The 15158-nt window shown below is 36.5% G+C and overlaps 1 protein-coding gene across 1 annotated transcript; it reads left to right on the top strand.

Moving 5' to 3' along the window:
* Positions 1-7834: 7834 nt before the first annotated feature.
* LOC144453421 (glutathione-specific gamma-glutamylcyclotransferase 1-like) lies at positions 7835-9705 on the top strand. Its single transcript, XM_078144713.1, has 3 exons — positions 7835-8100; positions 8224-8259; positions 8937-9705. Exons 1-3 carry the CDS (start codon positions 7915-7917, stop codon positions 9456-9458), a joined length of 744 nt encoding a protein of 247 aa, XP_078000839.1. The 5' UTR covers positions 7835-7914; the 3' UTR covers positions 9459-9705.
* The last annotated feature ends 5453 nt before the right edge of the window (positions 9706-15158 follow it).

Genomic DNA, 15158 nt, shown 5'->3' with positions numbered 1-15158 from the left:
GTCACGTTCACAATAAATCGTCAAAAGTTGACTATTTTTTCAATAATAATTAACTTTGTTGTGGTTTCGTATTTTTTACTCGATGAAGGTCACTCTGCCCTTTTACTTAGATCTCGTCACAGCAATGAAAGTCCTGTCCGTCCTGTCCTGTTCATATATTATCTTGAAACCCCACCCCTACTCCATTTCATCTTTCATTCTGTAAAATTAAAATTTCAGAACGCTACATACCAAAATATTACGAATAGCCCTGATAGCAATATACATCCACATGATTGATCAGATGAAGGTCACATGATAAATGTTTTATTCGCCCCTTTTTATGCGCTCAATTACATTATCAAAATAACTACATGATTGTATATGCTATGGTCAGAGTTCACATTCACGTATCACCATGATGCCTAAAAACTATATACTAACTGTAGTCAATATCAATTTGTCCTTGAACTAGAAATTATACCAACACGAAGCATTGTCGGAGTGGCGTTGTAAAGGAATACAAACCTCAGAAAGCCTTACCCCCCGAACAAACTCTCAATAAGTACTAAAGAACCACCCCCCCCCCTCTCAAACTTGGAGACAATTTTAAGGCGATACGCAAACCACTAGGAGCAATAGCAGGGTATTGAGATGTCTGTCGCAGGTTTGCATGGAGACCCCTGTAATGAACGACAACGAGTGATTCATTTCATGAGTGGTGCGGTATGGTATGGTGTAAAGTAAACTTGATGGATATGAAAATGTACATGTTGACGTATGTAATTCATCATACCCTTATTTCACGTGTTCGCCTCTAGGCATCGAATGAATACCCGGTGTACATGTGATGGAAACCGAGTGAGATACATTTTTACAGAGGCTGTATGTGAGAGAGCGAGAGATCTAGAGTGAGTGTAACGTAAGCTTTAATAAAGGTCCCTGGGATAATCAAAACCAAGCAAGGGGAAGAAATCGATTTCCAGTTGATGATCACGGAAGTAGTGTAACTCTTTGCCCAACCCCTTTTTCTTTCAAGTCTCTGTTAAGTCGAAATTAATTGTAAACCCCGATGAGTTATTTCATAGCAAAAGGAACGCTTACAGGGAAACAATTGGCCCTTTTCATCGACCAAGAAAAGAGTAAATAGAACATGTATAGAATCCTACAGGAGGACCAGAAACGTTCATTACTAAAGCAAACGAATATTGTGTAACTGCGACCAATATCAACACAAAATTTAATATGAGCGTTTATTGCAATTTTATTTGGTTTGACAAACGCAACTTTGCCATGGCTTCCTCTCGCGACATGGTTGAGTAAATAACAACTGGATAGTTATGTAGCAACGATGCGATAAACTTATTTTTCTGTACGTACATGTTCCTTTATTTTGAACTACTCAACCATGACTGAATAAATCGTAGTACCTTTTTTTAATTTTTTTTTTATAGAATTAGCCAAACATGTCCGATAAATACAGGTCTATTTCAACACGCATCTTTACCTCTGAGTATACGGAGATATAGTACGTCTCCCTTGTCTGGTGGGGTGGGGTGGGGGTGGGGGTGGGGATGGGGTAGGCAACATAGAGCATACTCTCATTTTCTCGATATTAAAACCGCCATGAAAATCACACATGACTGGCAAATTTGCTATCCACTTCTCGTATAGCTTAAAATGTATCTCATATCAAGTGTTGAGAATATAAATCGGGGATGTCACGTGATCATTCGAGTGGAGCGTTTAAGAGATTTGAGTCATCGAGATCATACGATCAGAGAATGGAGAAAAGGTGGAGGGGTGGGGGCATTGCCATGTCACGTGGTCTCGACGTAAAAGCTGTATATATTAAGTTATGTGCCTCTTTGAAAGACTCCTGACAGAATCCGATTTGTTCTGTTTCATCATGCGGAAAGTAGGTAACTGTGTCATAAGATTTATTGTAGGTTTAAACCGTTTTGCATTCGCAAATTGAAAAAAAAAAAAAAAAACCAGGACGAATTCATTGGATGATATTTATATTGTTTCGAAATGTGGGTGATGTCACCCTGTCAGGCTCGCATAATCGAGTCTGCTAAAGTGGAATTGCACGCACGCACGTAAGTATACGTAAATTTTAAAGGAAACAGAAAATTTAAGAATCTGACAGAAGACCCACTGAAGATCTTACATTAAACATAACAACGAAAGCTTTTAGTGCAGTTATTATGTATTCATATGCAAACGTTTTATTCCGTCCCCATGACAACAGGGGAAGTAGAAAACGGCAAGTTGGAAGAGGGAGAAATTTTCTTTATTTTCATACCGAAATATACGTCATGTAACCGACTGCTTTGTGTTGAACGTTTCAATGTCTAAAAACGGTTACCCTGAATCGACGCACCAGATCTCAGAAATAAATGACTTCGCTTTCATGTTCCACCCTTTCTGCTGCAGTTATGATATATGCTAATAGTACTCGTGTACACGATGAAAGATTCGGTCTTATGTGAAACTCTAGACACTACAAATTCTATCCACGGCAGCATGAAAAACACGTGGAGATATTTTCTATTAAGGAGAAATTCCCCGAGAGCTTAAGTCAATGTGTTCGCATGATGCACTCAGAATAAGGAATCAAGCATGTTAATGATCAAACTTACAATTACGCACACAATCGAATGAAACAAAAACCTTTGGGAGTTAAGCAGAACATGAATGAAATGAAATATTTGGCATCAGTTCAAGTTTCCATCCACGTTCGACGTTTTGACGAAGCTAACATCATAGTGTGCAGCGTGTATTGTTTTCATCATTGCTGATACAGAATTATGTCAGAATTACATTATGTTTTATATCAAGATGAATATAACTGAGTTCAATAACCGGGTATAGGGAGGTTTGTCTCGAAGTATTATGGTGGATAATTTCTGCATGTAGATACATCACCGTACATGGGAGATATTTCCCGCTCACTGATGAACTCGACAGACAGTGATATAGTACAAATTCATCTTAATCACAGCCAGGCAGTTTAATATCTTTAAACTGTAATTTGAATATCACATCCGATCGACCAAAAACAGTAAGAACGATCAAGTTACTTTGGTGAATGAATGTAATATTCTAAACAAACTGAGTAGATATTCAACTGTCTGGCAAATTTAATACATATGGTCTTTATGACTGTCGTATGTATGTATGTATGTATGTATGTATGTATGTATGTATGTATGTATGTATGTATGTATGTATGTATGTATGTATGTATGTATGTATGTATGTATGTATGTATGTATGTATGTATGTATGTATGTATGTATGTATGTATGTATGTATGTATGTATGTATGTATGTATGTATGTATGTATACATGTATGTATGTATACATGTATGTATACATGTATACACACACACCTGATATCAATGAAGGTTGCATATATATTTAATAGTCTGACGCGGTAATCTGGGCTGACGTGCACTGACAACCACTAGCTAATCGACTAATTCCTTTCCAATTGCACCAAAACACGAAATCGTACTCGAACTACTGGCCTCGTACGTGTAGACGATTAGTATGGGCACATGCTGCGCAATGAGCAAGTAAGCCACCATATCAGTCATTGTATAACATGGTTGAATGTACGGGTATACAAGAAGATACAAAAAATTCTATTTATTTATATGACGTATTGTGTCAATATGCTAATTATGCTCCTAAGAATTCAATGCAAAGATATGTTGACCTTGGACAGCATAAATACAATATCTCAAGGTCACCATACGCTCATTGGGTGAATTGTCAATGTGATAGATGGGTCAATATATGTCTAAAATTTAGAAGTGTTTACTTTCCTGTAAGGTGCACTAGTAATTGATTAGAAGATTAGGTATACATAGTACATTTAGTTCCAATTACTATAACTATACAATATACTATATTACTATAAATATGTATGTATGTATGTATGTATGTATGTATGTATGTATGTATGTATGTATGTATGTATGTATGTATGTATGTATGTATGTATGTATGTATGTATGTATGTGTGTGTGTATGTATATATGTATGTATGTACATGTATGTATGTATGTATGTATGTATGTATGTATGTATGTATGTATGTATGTATGTATGTATGTATGTATGTATGTATGTATGTATGTATGTATGTATGTATGAGAGAGATTATCGTATTCTGTATTTATACCTCTTTCTCATATTATTTCAATGAATTCATGACCTATGTCTACAGTCAAAATCATCATACATTTCTTGGAAAGAAACCTGACTCATGTCACTTGGATGAATTAAGTGGGAATTCTTAGCTGAAAACCTTTCATTCATATATATTACGTGCTAAAAAAATTGTAGCACACCTGAACAAAGACAGGAAAGAGGGAATTGTTGAATTGTTGGCCTTTGGTTATTATATAATTCGTATGTGATATATTCACAGCAAGGAATGCCTAAGGGCCAATAATTTGGGTTACGCAATGAGTTTTCACATTTCCTCCTTTTCACTCCCCAGTGACGATTAGTGACTCCAAGAGCACCGGTTACCATGACAATTTGATTACATCCTTGTTTCGCAACATTTGATGTTTGTTAAAAGACAACCGACGTGGGAATTTATCTAGCTGTCCTCTATGTTTCCATGGTTATTGCGCAGTAATGCCATTTATTTCAACAGATAAACAGTGTGAATCGTCATTTGTCTTCCTTTCCGGATAAATGATATATGAAATTTTTAAAACAATTTGACTCCGAAGGTTTGGGAAACCTATCTTGCACACAGAGGCGAGGATTCCCTGTATCGTTACCATGGTAGCAATAATAACATCACCAACATTGAATGATAGATATTGGATCGATTATGAATAATATGCTCAACGGCTTAGAAGTAAGTGACACTGGTAGGTGTAATAATGAAACGGAAACTTTTTTTTTCATATATTTGTCACACAAATTGTTCCAAAATGAAAAATGGAATTGTTAAATTTCAATATTATGTAGCTATTTTGTGTGTATTAATATACGTGTAATTATTCAGTCATTGCAAGACTGGTTCCGATCTAATAGTAATACAAATCAATTTCTCCTTGCCCTGCAGTAACCAGGGGTACCCGTGTTGCCAATAATACACTTGTAAACATGTACGTTTTCACAAACAGCTCAGTTTGTCAATCTCTTTGGCACCTTCTGTCTTTCAAAATGGTCGGTAGACAAATGCCGGCAATAGGCTGATTTACAATCACGTGACGCGTCGAGTAACAGTTCATTGCCCTACACAGTAATATCATCTGTAGTTAAATTTAGTGCTTGTACTTGGTTGATTTGTAATCACGTGGTTAGTAAAAGTTCATAACCATACGCAGTGACGTCACTGGTAGACAAAGAATCGTGGGTAATTGGCTGATATTCAGTCACGTGATGGTTAATACTTCTATCAGAGGCATACTAGAGGATGTGATTTAATATCACAATGGCTAGACCCGACATGTTTCCGTCTTAGCTCTTTTAGGCAAGTAACATTTAATCTTGTCACGTCTGACAACTGAATGGGTCTAGACAGTTTACACAGGCAGAGTGAGAGCAAGGATAAATGAATGGGGTATAAGTGACAATTCGGATAACTCTTGTAAATGAATTGCTTGTCTAAAACATTACAAGCAACAGAGTATGACGGCCTACTTTAGGTCCACAATGAGGGCAACAAAACTCCCTTCTTCTGTTATTTTGATATCTATTATACCAAAACTATTTTGATATATATGATAACAAAGCAAAATTAACCCCTTTCACTTCATATCTTATTAAGACTTTATTCCACGTTTATTCCACGTTTCTTGGTATGTTTGCATATGTCTTATTTGACTTGTTACAGAACCCATACATCTGTGATATGATTTCGCCTTGATGTTCAGAACTGTACCGTTACCCAGATATTCGACTGAATTCACCTTCACTTGAAGTACTAGCATATGGTAAATTGGTCTGCTGTCATAGGCTCTGTCGTAGTCTCTTCTCTCAAGAGTTTATGAAGTATATTGTACATTGTATACTGTCAGGATTTTTGATGAATTATTCAAATGCCACAGTGTCTAGGGGTAAGATACTAGATGAAATTAGGTGAAATGATCAAAATATTGATAAATAAAACACACAAAACGTCATACTGGCATATGTCCCCCCCCCTCCATACCCCTTGCACTTACCCTCATATATCTCATCTTCTCTCTATTTGAGTATTTTCCTCCTCCTCTTTTCCTCTCCCACTCTCTCCTCCATCCCCTTCCTCTCTTTGTCTGTCTTTCTGTCTGTCTGTCTGTCTGTCTGTCTGTCTGTCTGTCTGTCTGTCTGTCTGTCTGTCTGTCTGTCTGTCTGTCTGTCTGTATGTATGTATGTATGTGTGTATGTATGTATGTATGTATGTATGTATGTAAGTATGTATGTATGTATGTATGTATGTATGTATGTATGTATGTATGTATGTATGTAAGTATGTCTGCCTGTCTGTCTGTCTGTCTGTCTGTATGTCTGTATGTCTCTCTCTCTCTCTCTCTCTCTCTCTCTCTCTCTCTCTCTCTCTCTCTCTCTCTCTCTCTCTCTCTCTCTCTCTCTCTCTCTCTCTCTCTCTCTCTCTCTCTCTCTCTAATATCAGAAAATCATCTCCAATGTAGTATTTGTACGATATTGGCATGATTGCAGAATGATGCACTTCGACCTCTAGGTCATTGAACATTCAACCATTTGCTAAACCGTGTGGAAGAATAGATAGGTCAGTATATTTGTGTACATGAATGCTAGGACACATTACGCCGATCAGACGACGCTACTACGAGACAAATGTCTGACATTAGTGACAAGAAATTGGAAAATGAGCACAATTAATATACAACCCATCAGCAACATTACACTATGTCGTATTAAATATCCATTTTAAAGAATGTGACCCATAAATTCCCATAGTCCCTTGTTCAATTTTCAGGACCCCTACCCCAAAACAAATCTTAGACTAGTATATTTTCGCTTCTTTGAAAGGAAAACTCGCAGGTGCAAGCAAGCTGGACTGTTTCGCTAATTAGCATTCGCCAACTCTTCTAGAAACAATTAAAACTGATATAGTTATATTATCGTAAGTATGCTGATCATATATGAATAAAATGATTCATGAGCTAGACCGCCATCACCACGCGTCACATGCGATTTTCTCGTCAAGCTTAGGATCCAGGGACTTCTTGTCTTACGCTAAATGCATTCCAGTTTTACGCAGAATGTCCCTTGGGAGTCTTCAGAGAAAAAAAAACAAGCTGTATGAGACTTATTAGAAGGCAAGTCACGTCTGTTTTGGCGGGAAACGTGTTAATCTCGCCTCTCATTCATATTTAATCACCAAACCGAACAAAATGCTGTCGGCCTACCGAGAGTAAGGCACATTGATATATTGAACTGTGCTACTATCACCCTGTAACATTTCCGTAGATATCAGATATCAGAAATTTTGATATTTTAAAAAAAAAAATACGTTGAACGGGTAGTAAACCTCATTCTGACGCTCTGTTTTGACAACTGCTCGTATCGCGAACGGATGTTTTTTTCTACACTGAGGAACGTTCGGACGTAATCGTATTTGTTCGTGGATTCTCCGATGACGTGTGTTCGGACTCCTTTGCATCATCCTAAACTGTCGGGTCGCCACGCATGGTTGCATCAGCCAAAAGCGACGAATTACACATTCATACGCATCGTTATCATAAATAACCACAAACCGTGACCTGACCAATCAGCAGAAAGAAGCATGTCACCTACTATGTTGCGATTGGTGAAAATGATTGTGACGTCATAATTAAATGTTGGAACTCAAAACGGCGCGACTTCCGCACACATTATCATTACTACTACACAGTATTCTATGCTCTTTCGATTTTCGATGTTTATCGCCGAAAATGTTGCTCGAGAATAATTTGACACAGTCAGATATGTTTTTAGAAACAAGTTTATGGATTTTCGGGTACGGATCTCTAACGTGGAACCCAAATTTTATTTATACGTCTCGTGCAGACGGGCACATTGATGGGCTAGTTCGCCGGTTTTGGCAAGGAAATGTAACTCATCGTGGAGTACCGGGTGCGGTAAGTCTGAACTTTTCGCTGTTCAAGTAGTATTTTGAAAATATCCGAATAGAGGCTGACAAGTTTAATTTCAATGCCCCTTGTCTTATTTCTCTCTCTCTCTTTTTCTTGTATCATTTACAGCCAGGTCGAGTGGCCACATTGGTAAAGTCGAATAAGGTATGTGTTGTTATTCATCTCTCTGATTCATGTGTTGCATCATCTAAAACTCAGTCCACCAAATCACGAATCTCTCTATTTTTTCGGCGATTTTTATCATTTTCTTTGGTTTTGTAGTCTTGTCACCTTTCGCCTCACCGCGTCTCGGTCTATGATTCCTCTTATTTTACCGGATGGGGACATAGAAGCCGAAATACTGTTTACGAACACCGGTTTGTTTTGATCGTGAAAGGAAGCAAATTAACATATTCATAGGGGAAGCGTGAGTGGGTTGCTTTGTATTTGTTGTGACGTCACATACAGTCGTGAATGACGACAGTTTGTGATTTCTGAAGTTTGTACACATATGTTTTTATCGTTTTATACAAAAAAATAACCTTAATGGTCAAAATTGTTGATTTCCGGATTTCCACGTGTCGACTTTTCACCGCGGAAATGCCCGAAGTGAAAATATAGTTGTCAAAGAAAGCCGATTGTAAATTTACAACATTCGGCCCTCAGTGAAACAGAAAAGGGGTTTCATATTTAAATTTTAGTCAAGGTTGCATGTTGAAGAAAGTCAATTCTTCAAGGTCTTAGCTGTTTTTGTTGTTTTGCATTTGTATTACATCACGAAGCTTGTTTTGTAATGGCGTACTATTACTAATAATGACATTTTGCATTGTTGACGTTATTAGGGAAAGACGTGGGGAACAGCGTATGAAGTTCGTGGCGAGAAAGAAATTATTGGCGCACTGAAGCATCTTAACGTACGTGAGTGTCGTCTTGGTGGTTACGAATCCCGTTTCATCAAGTTTCATCCGACGGACGGTACGGAGCCGTTCCTCACGCTTGTCTTTACAGCTACTCCTCACAACGCTTTGTATATGGGACCCGCTGCCATGGCAACAATGGCTGGCGAGATTGCGTCAGCGAAAGGACATAGCGGCTTGAACTGTGAATACGTTTTCAAGTTAGCCGAGTACATGAGAACAACGTTTCCAGAGGTGGCCGATCACCACCTATTTGAGCTAGAATCGTTAGTGAGACATTTTGTGAAAGCAGACGACTGTACGAACTGTAACAAACTACAGACGGCTGTGAACGAGGATGAATTTATGAACTGTCATCACTGCCAAGGTCACATTCAAGAAAGAAATTTACAAGTTTTACATAGAGAGGTCTACTCGCCAGCTCATCACGTGATCGTTAATCTTTAAGTCCTGAAATAACAAATTATTTCTTGGACTATTCGAAAAAAAAGTGAAGTTATAAATGTATTTACATGACGATTCAAGACATCATAGCCTGATATTGAGTATGAATTTTTGTTTCATTATTTCATCTTGAGAAATGAAGTCTTCCGAGATATACCGCAATTTTTTTTCAAGATTTCATATATTTCCTATATGAGTGAGAAACGTGGTTGCGAACCCAATTATTAATTAAAGTGGATATTATATTTTATACACCTTGCCAAAGTATGTCTATATACACCAAGTATTACTAGTATTTGAGAGAAAGAGAGAGAGAGGGATAGGGAGAGAGAGAGAGAGAGAGAGAGAGAGAGAGAGAGAGAGAGAGAGAGAGAGAGAGAGAGAGAGTGTGTGTGTGTGTGTGTGTGTGTGTGTGTTTGTTTGAGTGAGTGAGTGAGTGAGTATGTATAGCAGTGGGTCATCAATTTCTATAAAATACATTAAAAACTGAAATGTATCATAATTTTCTTCATTACCTCTGAGTATTACGTAATCTATTAGCGTTTGATTATTAGAAAGCTATATATATATTCATAGATACATATGTTGACTTTTTTCCTACCTCAATAGCTGTTTTCACCATGTTCAATTAATGCTATTGATTTTTTGGGCCCAAGCTAAGTAATTAAGCAGTGCCATAACTAAATTTACAACCGGCAAAATCTAACTTAATCCATAGTTTCTCAATAGTAATTGAGTTAGGATGTAAATTTATCGTAATTGGCTAATTCTAAATACAAATCCTGTGAACAATAAGTCAATAAGAATTCCGATTCTACATAACAGTTTTCGATTTTTTTCCCTTCTGATTTTTTAAAAGCCGTATAATGGCATGTTATGTTTCTATTTCCCATCTGACTTGTAATATTCCATTGTTTGTTTATTCTGTGATGATGCTACGATCTACCCATCTCACGAGACTCGGTCTTATTGATTGATTTTTGTTCCCGCGAATGATTCGCTCGCTTGTAGTCAAATGTTTAGTGTAGTTCCCTGTACTCGGAAACGCAAATTTGAGTCTGAACTTGTCTGGTTTTAAGCATGAATAAATTAAGTGGCGGATGGTGTATTTACCAGACCGAGTGCTTGTACTAAAATGGAATGATAGAATGCTTATAGTTATAGAAAATTGTCACATATAATAGGGGATGGGCAATTCAGGTTTTAATAATTCCAAACTCGCACTGTAGCACTGGCAGGTATACTTTAGAACAGTACAGCACACTTCCCTATTTACACTAATACGTACTTGTTCATACTGACGTTGAAACCGGCTATATATCACACACATCTATGCACGGGTCTACATATGACTTATATGTTTGACAGTGAGACACAAACCTTATCGCACACTTCTCGTTTTCAGTAAACTTTTTCGACTATAATTAAGGAAGGATTTTGAAGGTTATAAACCCATTTATTTTTGGCCGCTATGGCTACCAAGGAATTTTCGGGGAGGAATTGAAGTAAGACCCCAGAAAGGTACCCTGTCCCTGTGCTGTGACATGTGTGGAGATGCCGCGCCGGCCGGCCCGTCATGGCATTGTGTACACTCAACTTCACACAATATTGAATACAACTTCCTAGTTGCTTGAACAATCTGATATTTGAATGAGAAATTTCTGGCCTTGTCCATATGTTCATTTACGAGATTTGGTTGGTGTAGTTGTGGGGGGGGGGGGGGGGTTAGGGTTGTGAACACGTACACTTTTTAGTTCAAAGGTTAGACGCAGAGGACCATGCCGAAACCCAGAACACGTACACGTGATCGGGCAGCGACGGAAAGTTTAAGATCCATACATCATTACATGTAGCCCCGGGCCCCCAGGCAAAACTTTGTTGCCCGTGAAAACAACGCATTCTGTCACGGTCCAGATTTCTTGTCAATTTTGGTATCCTCCTGCTATGGCGTTACCTTGGCAACAGTATTTCAAGCTTGAGATCGCTTTAATTTCACGTTTCAAGATGTACTGTTTCTTGTAAAACAAAGTAAGTATTAACTAATATTAAAATACTATGCACGGAAATACATGATTTGATGCACACTCCATATCCCGCATTCAATATCGATCTGGCGAAATTTACGTGTTTAATAAATGATGCGTCACCCCACTCTTTAATCAGCGAAATCCAATTAAAACACCTGATTTACATATTTCATTGGCACTGTATCGTAAAACAACTAGGCAGCTTAAATAATTAAACGAAATATAAAAACGTGAAATAGAATGAACACATTACAACTATTGTCAATGAATGGTCAATGTTACTGATTCACAAGGAAAAATGAATGATTAATTGAATGAACAATGAATTTCAAACACGTTGATGGTCAGTGAGACGAGTATGTGTGTGTGTATGTCTGTGTGTGTGTGTGTGTGTGTATGTGTGTGTATCAAATCAAATCGAATCAAATCAAATCAGATCAATGCTCTGTTCAGTAGCATTGAGCAGAATTTATAATACAAAATAATGTAGATCCATTTATAACTTCAATGTAAATGAATCTGTAATTAGGAAATAAACAAATCTATAAATAAGTAAGTAAGTAAGTAAGTAAACATTAGCGACTGAAGCAGGCAAAATAAACAGTCCCTGAATGTTAAATTGAACCCGCAATTCATATTTTTTTTAAAAAAGACGCTTAGTATAGTTCGAGTCTATCTACCATACAATATTACCACATCGATAAATTTACAATATTAGATACAGTATAGTAGATTACAGTGGCAAAGTGTAATTTTTTTTCTGTCTCCTGCATGCCACTGGACCAAACAGATTACAATTTCAATCATGAGACTCTCATCCAATCTCTTTTAGGATATATTAAATTACAAAGTGTAATTTCGATTTCCAGACTTCCAAAGTTTGAGTTTGGAATAAACAAAATTAAAGAAGCATTCTAAACTAGGAAAAATATTTAGTGATTTTCCGGCGTCATTTTCCGTTTTTTGAGTGACACAAGCTGTATGATCTAGTTCGTGGATGCGTTGCTCTTTCTTCATTTTTTCCATAAAACAGTATACAAACAAAATATTGCCGTATCGTGTTACTATGGATACACGTCTTTGATGGCCTTCTGGCGTTGCTAGCACACAATGGTGATGGTATAAATAGGGGTTTCCTTGAGACATTAGTATATGTATTCTAACGTATCAAGTCAACGAATCGTTTGTACATTACACTGGATTATCATGTTTGAATTCTACCAATAACAGGTGGTGATGGTGGTATAATTACATTTGGTATATTTCAGTAAATAGAACACTACTGGTACCTTTGATATGCAGATACCCCAATAAATAAATAAATGAATTAATACATAAATACATAGATAAATAAATAAATAAATAAATAAATAAGTAAATAAATAAATAAATACATACATACATACATACATACATACATACATACATACATACATACATACATACATACATACATACATACATACATACATACATACATACATACATACATACATACATACATACATACATACATACATAAAAGAATGAATCAATAAATGAATGAATAAATAAATAAATAAATGAATGAATGGATGAATGAATGAATAAACAAATATGAATAAATAAATAAATAAATAAAATTATTTTTTAAATAAAAAAAACCAACATGCATAAACCCACTTTAAAATGTGTCAGCTCCTTTCATAAGATACCATCTGAAACTTGTTGAAATTTAGAGGTGAGTTTAACCTGAGGCGGGAGATCTTTTCTACAAATACTAACTAGTTGCACCAATCTCTATAACTCGGCATTGCGATATACTTTTTTACGGACAGTTGTTGTACTATTTTCTCGCTCAATTTGCTTCCTTATGTGCTTTGCGTGGCTGCATATGGTGCGAAACGTTTATTGCTTCATCCTTTGTGAAACTTCTATAATAGCTTTTATACATTTGCAACTTTTTTTTCCAAAAGTCTCACAGTGAAAGCATTTGAATAATGAAGGTTTTTGTAACTTTCTATTTATACGTAAAGAACATACGACCATGTATTTAAGTATATGGGTCACCCCCCCCCCCCCCGGTGTAGGTGTGAATTATTTTATATTTGGCAGGGAAAGTCGCACACAAGTGTTTTTCTTTGATCCATATGTGTACCTCTAAAAGCTCTTCTCTTCATTATGGAACATTGCGTCATCAGTAAATGTGACGTCACAATATGCTAATGAACCAGCGTAGTTCGTTAACGTTGGGACTCTGAAAACGTATGTTGTTGGTTCAACTGTTGCCTCAAATATCATGTTGAATATAGCACAGCATGATTCCATAGTATCAATTAACTCAGGACGTACGTTACCCGCTCACATTTTTAAAACCTCATGTTTAATACATCTACTACTCCATCAAAAAAAGGACTTACTTCGAGGACTTCGATGTTGACGTAAGCTTAAATCACTGGATCAATTAATATTTACTTTGATAGAGTCTGAAATATACGAAATGTACATTTTAAAGGTGGATTCGAAATTTAAATGTATTCGTTCTATAAATATCGAACACAACAGCTGATGGAGATACAAATATCGACTGTTTCTGTTGAATGTTGATTGATACGTTTTTTTAATGTTTTGCACGCACGCGAGTCGGTAAACTAAAACAACAACCAGTAGTCGAATAAAATACATATAGAACATTGCCACGAGTGAAGATGTGAAAAGTGATGCCATGACTTGTGCGCAACATTGTGGTGTTTTAAATTATATTTACAAAGTATCCGTATATCCTGGACTAAAAATAGCATTATTAATTAATTATTGCATTGTTAGCAAAATTTCGTTGCTCAAACCATAACTTTAGCTATTAAGACTGGAAGACATGTCGGCAAAGCTATCTCTTACACAGAAAATGTATTTTGTTGTTGTTGAAAAGATGAAGGTCTAAATGCTCTTGAAGATGAACTGCATGTTTTTGTTATTTTGTCCCTTATACCAGTCTCTTAGAAAGGAACTAATACCCAACTTATTTTATACAGTACCCACCACGAGAAAAAGCAATAACCTTACTTTCGACTATACACTTTTTCGTTTGTCTATTTTTGTATCCAACTTTTGTACTCAGAGAGAAGACGCTATTATCTTTGTAATTTCTATTTTATTTGTCATTGTGTTCCAAAAGCTACAGTATTATTTATCCACTTTTTTAGGTCGAATGATGTGCGGTGGCCCTATTCTAGTATGAAATGAAAAAAAAATATAACAATGTTTTTAAGACTGTGTTTTTCTATGAATAGTTTTGGTTTTAATGAAACAAACCTATGATAATTTGGGAATGATGGTAGAAATTAGGGGAAAATACAGTTATAAGGTTTTTTCTTTTTAGAGACAACGACAATACTAATTAAAAGTAGATAAACTCAGTGAAGACGACCTTTGTTTTAATAGTGACCCTGACTTCATTTCATAACAATTTTTGACGGTAAGTGTTTATTTGTAACACAGCTGTTGTTAAAAATTGTCAATAATTCAAGTTGAAGTGGGTGATGACATTTCACCATAGGGTGTTAATGGGCCAAACATTATGCAGTGAGACAGTGTGAGACTCGGCCACATTCCTCTCTGCGGACAGCTTTTGTAGAACCATCGCCAGATCAGAAGGTGTCTTGGCAAAACGTTATCGACGCCCATCATAATAACATAT

The sequence above is a fragment of the Glandiceps talaboti genome, chromosome 2 (genome assembly GCF_964340395.1).
Source record: "Glandiceps talaboti chromosome 2, keGlaTala1.1, whole genome shotgun sequence".
Classification (NCBI taxonomy): Eukaryota; Metazoa; Hemichordata; class Enteropneusta; family Spengelidae; genus Glandiceps; species Glandiceps talaboti.
The sequence above is the reverse complement of the archived record's forward strand: the minus strand, read 5'-3'. Positions and strand labels throughout refer to the sequence as shown.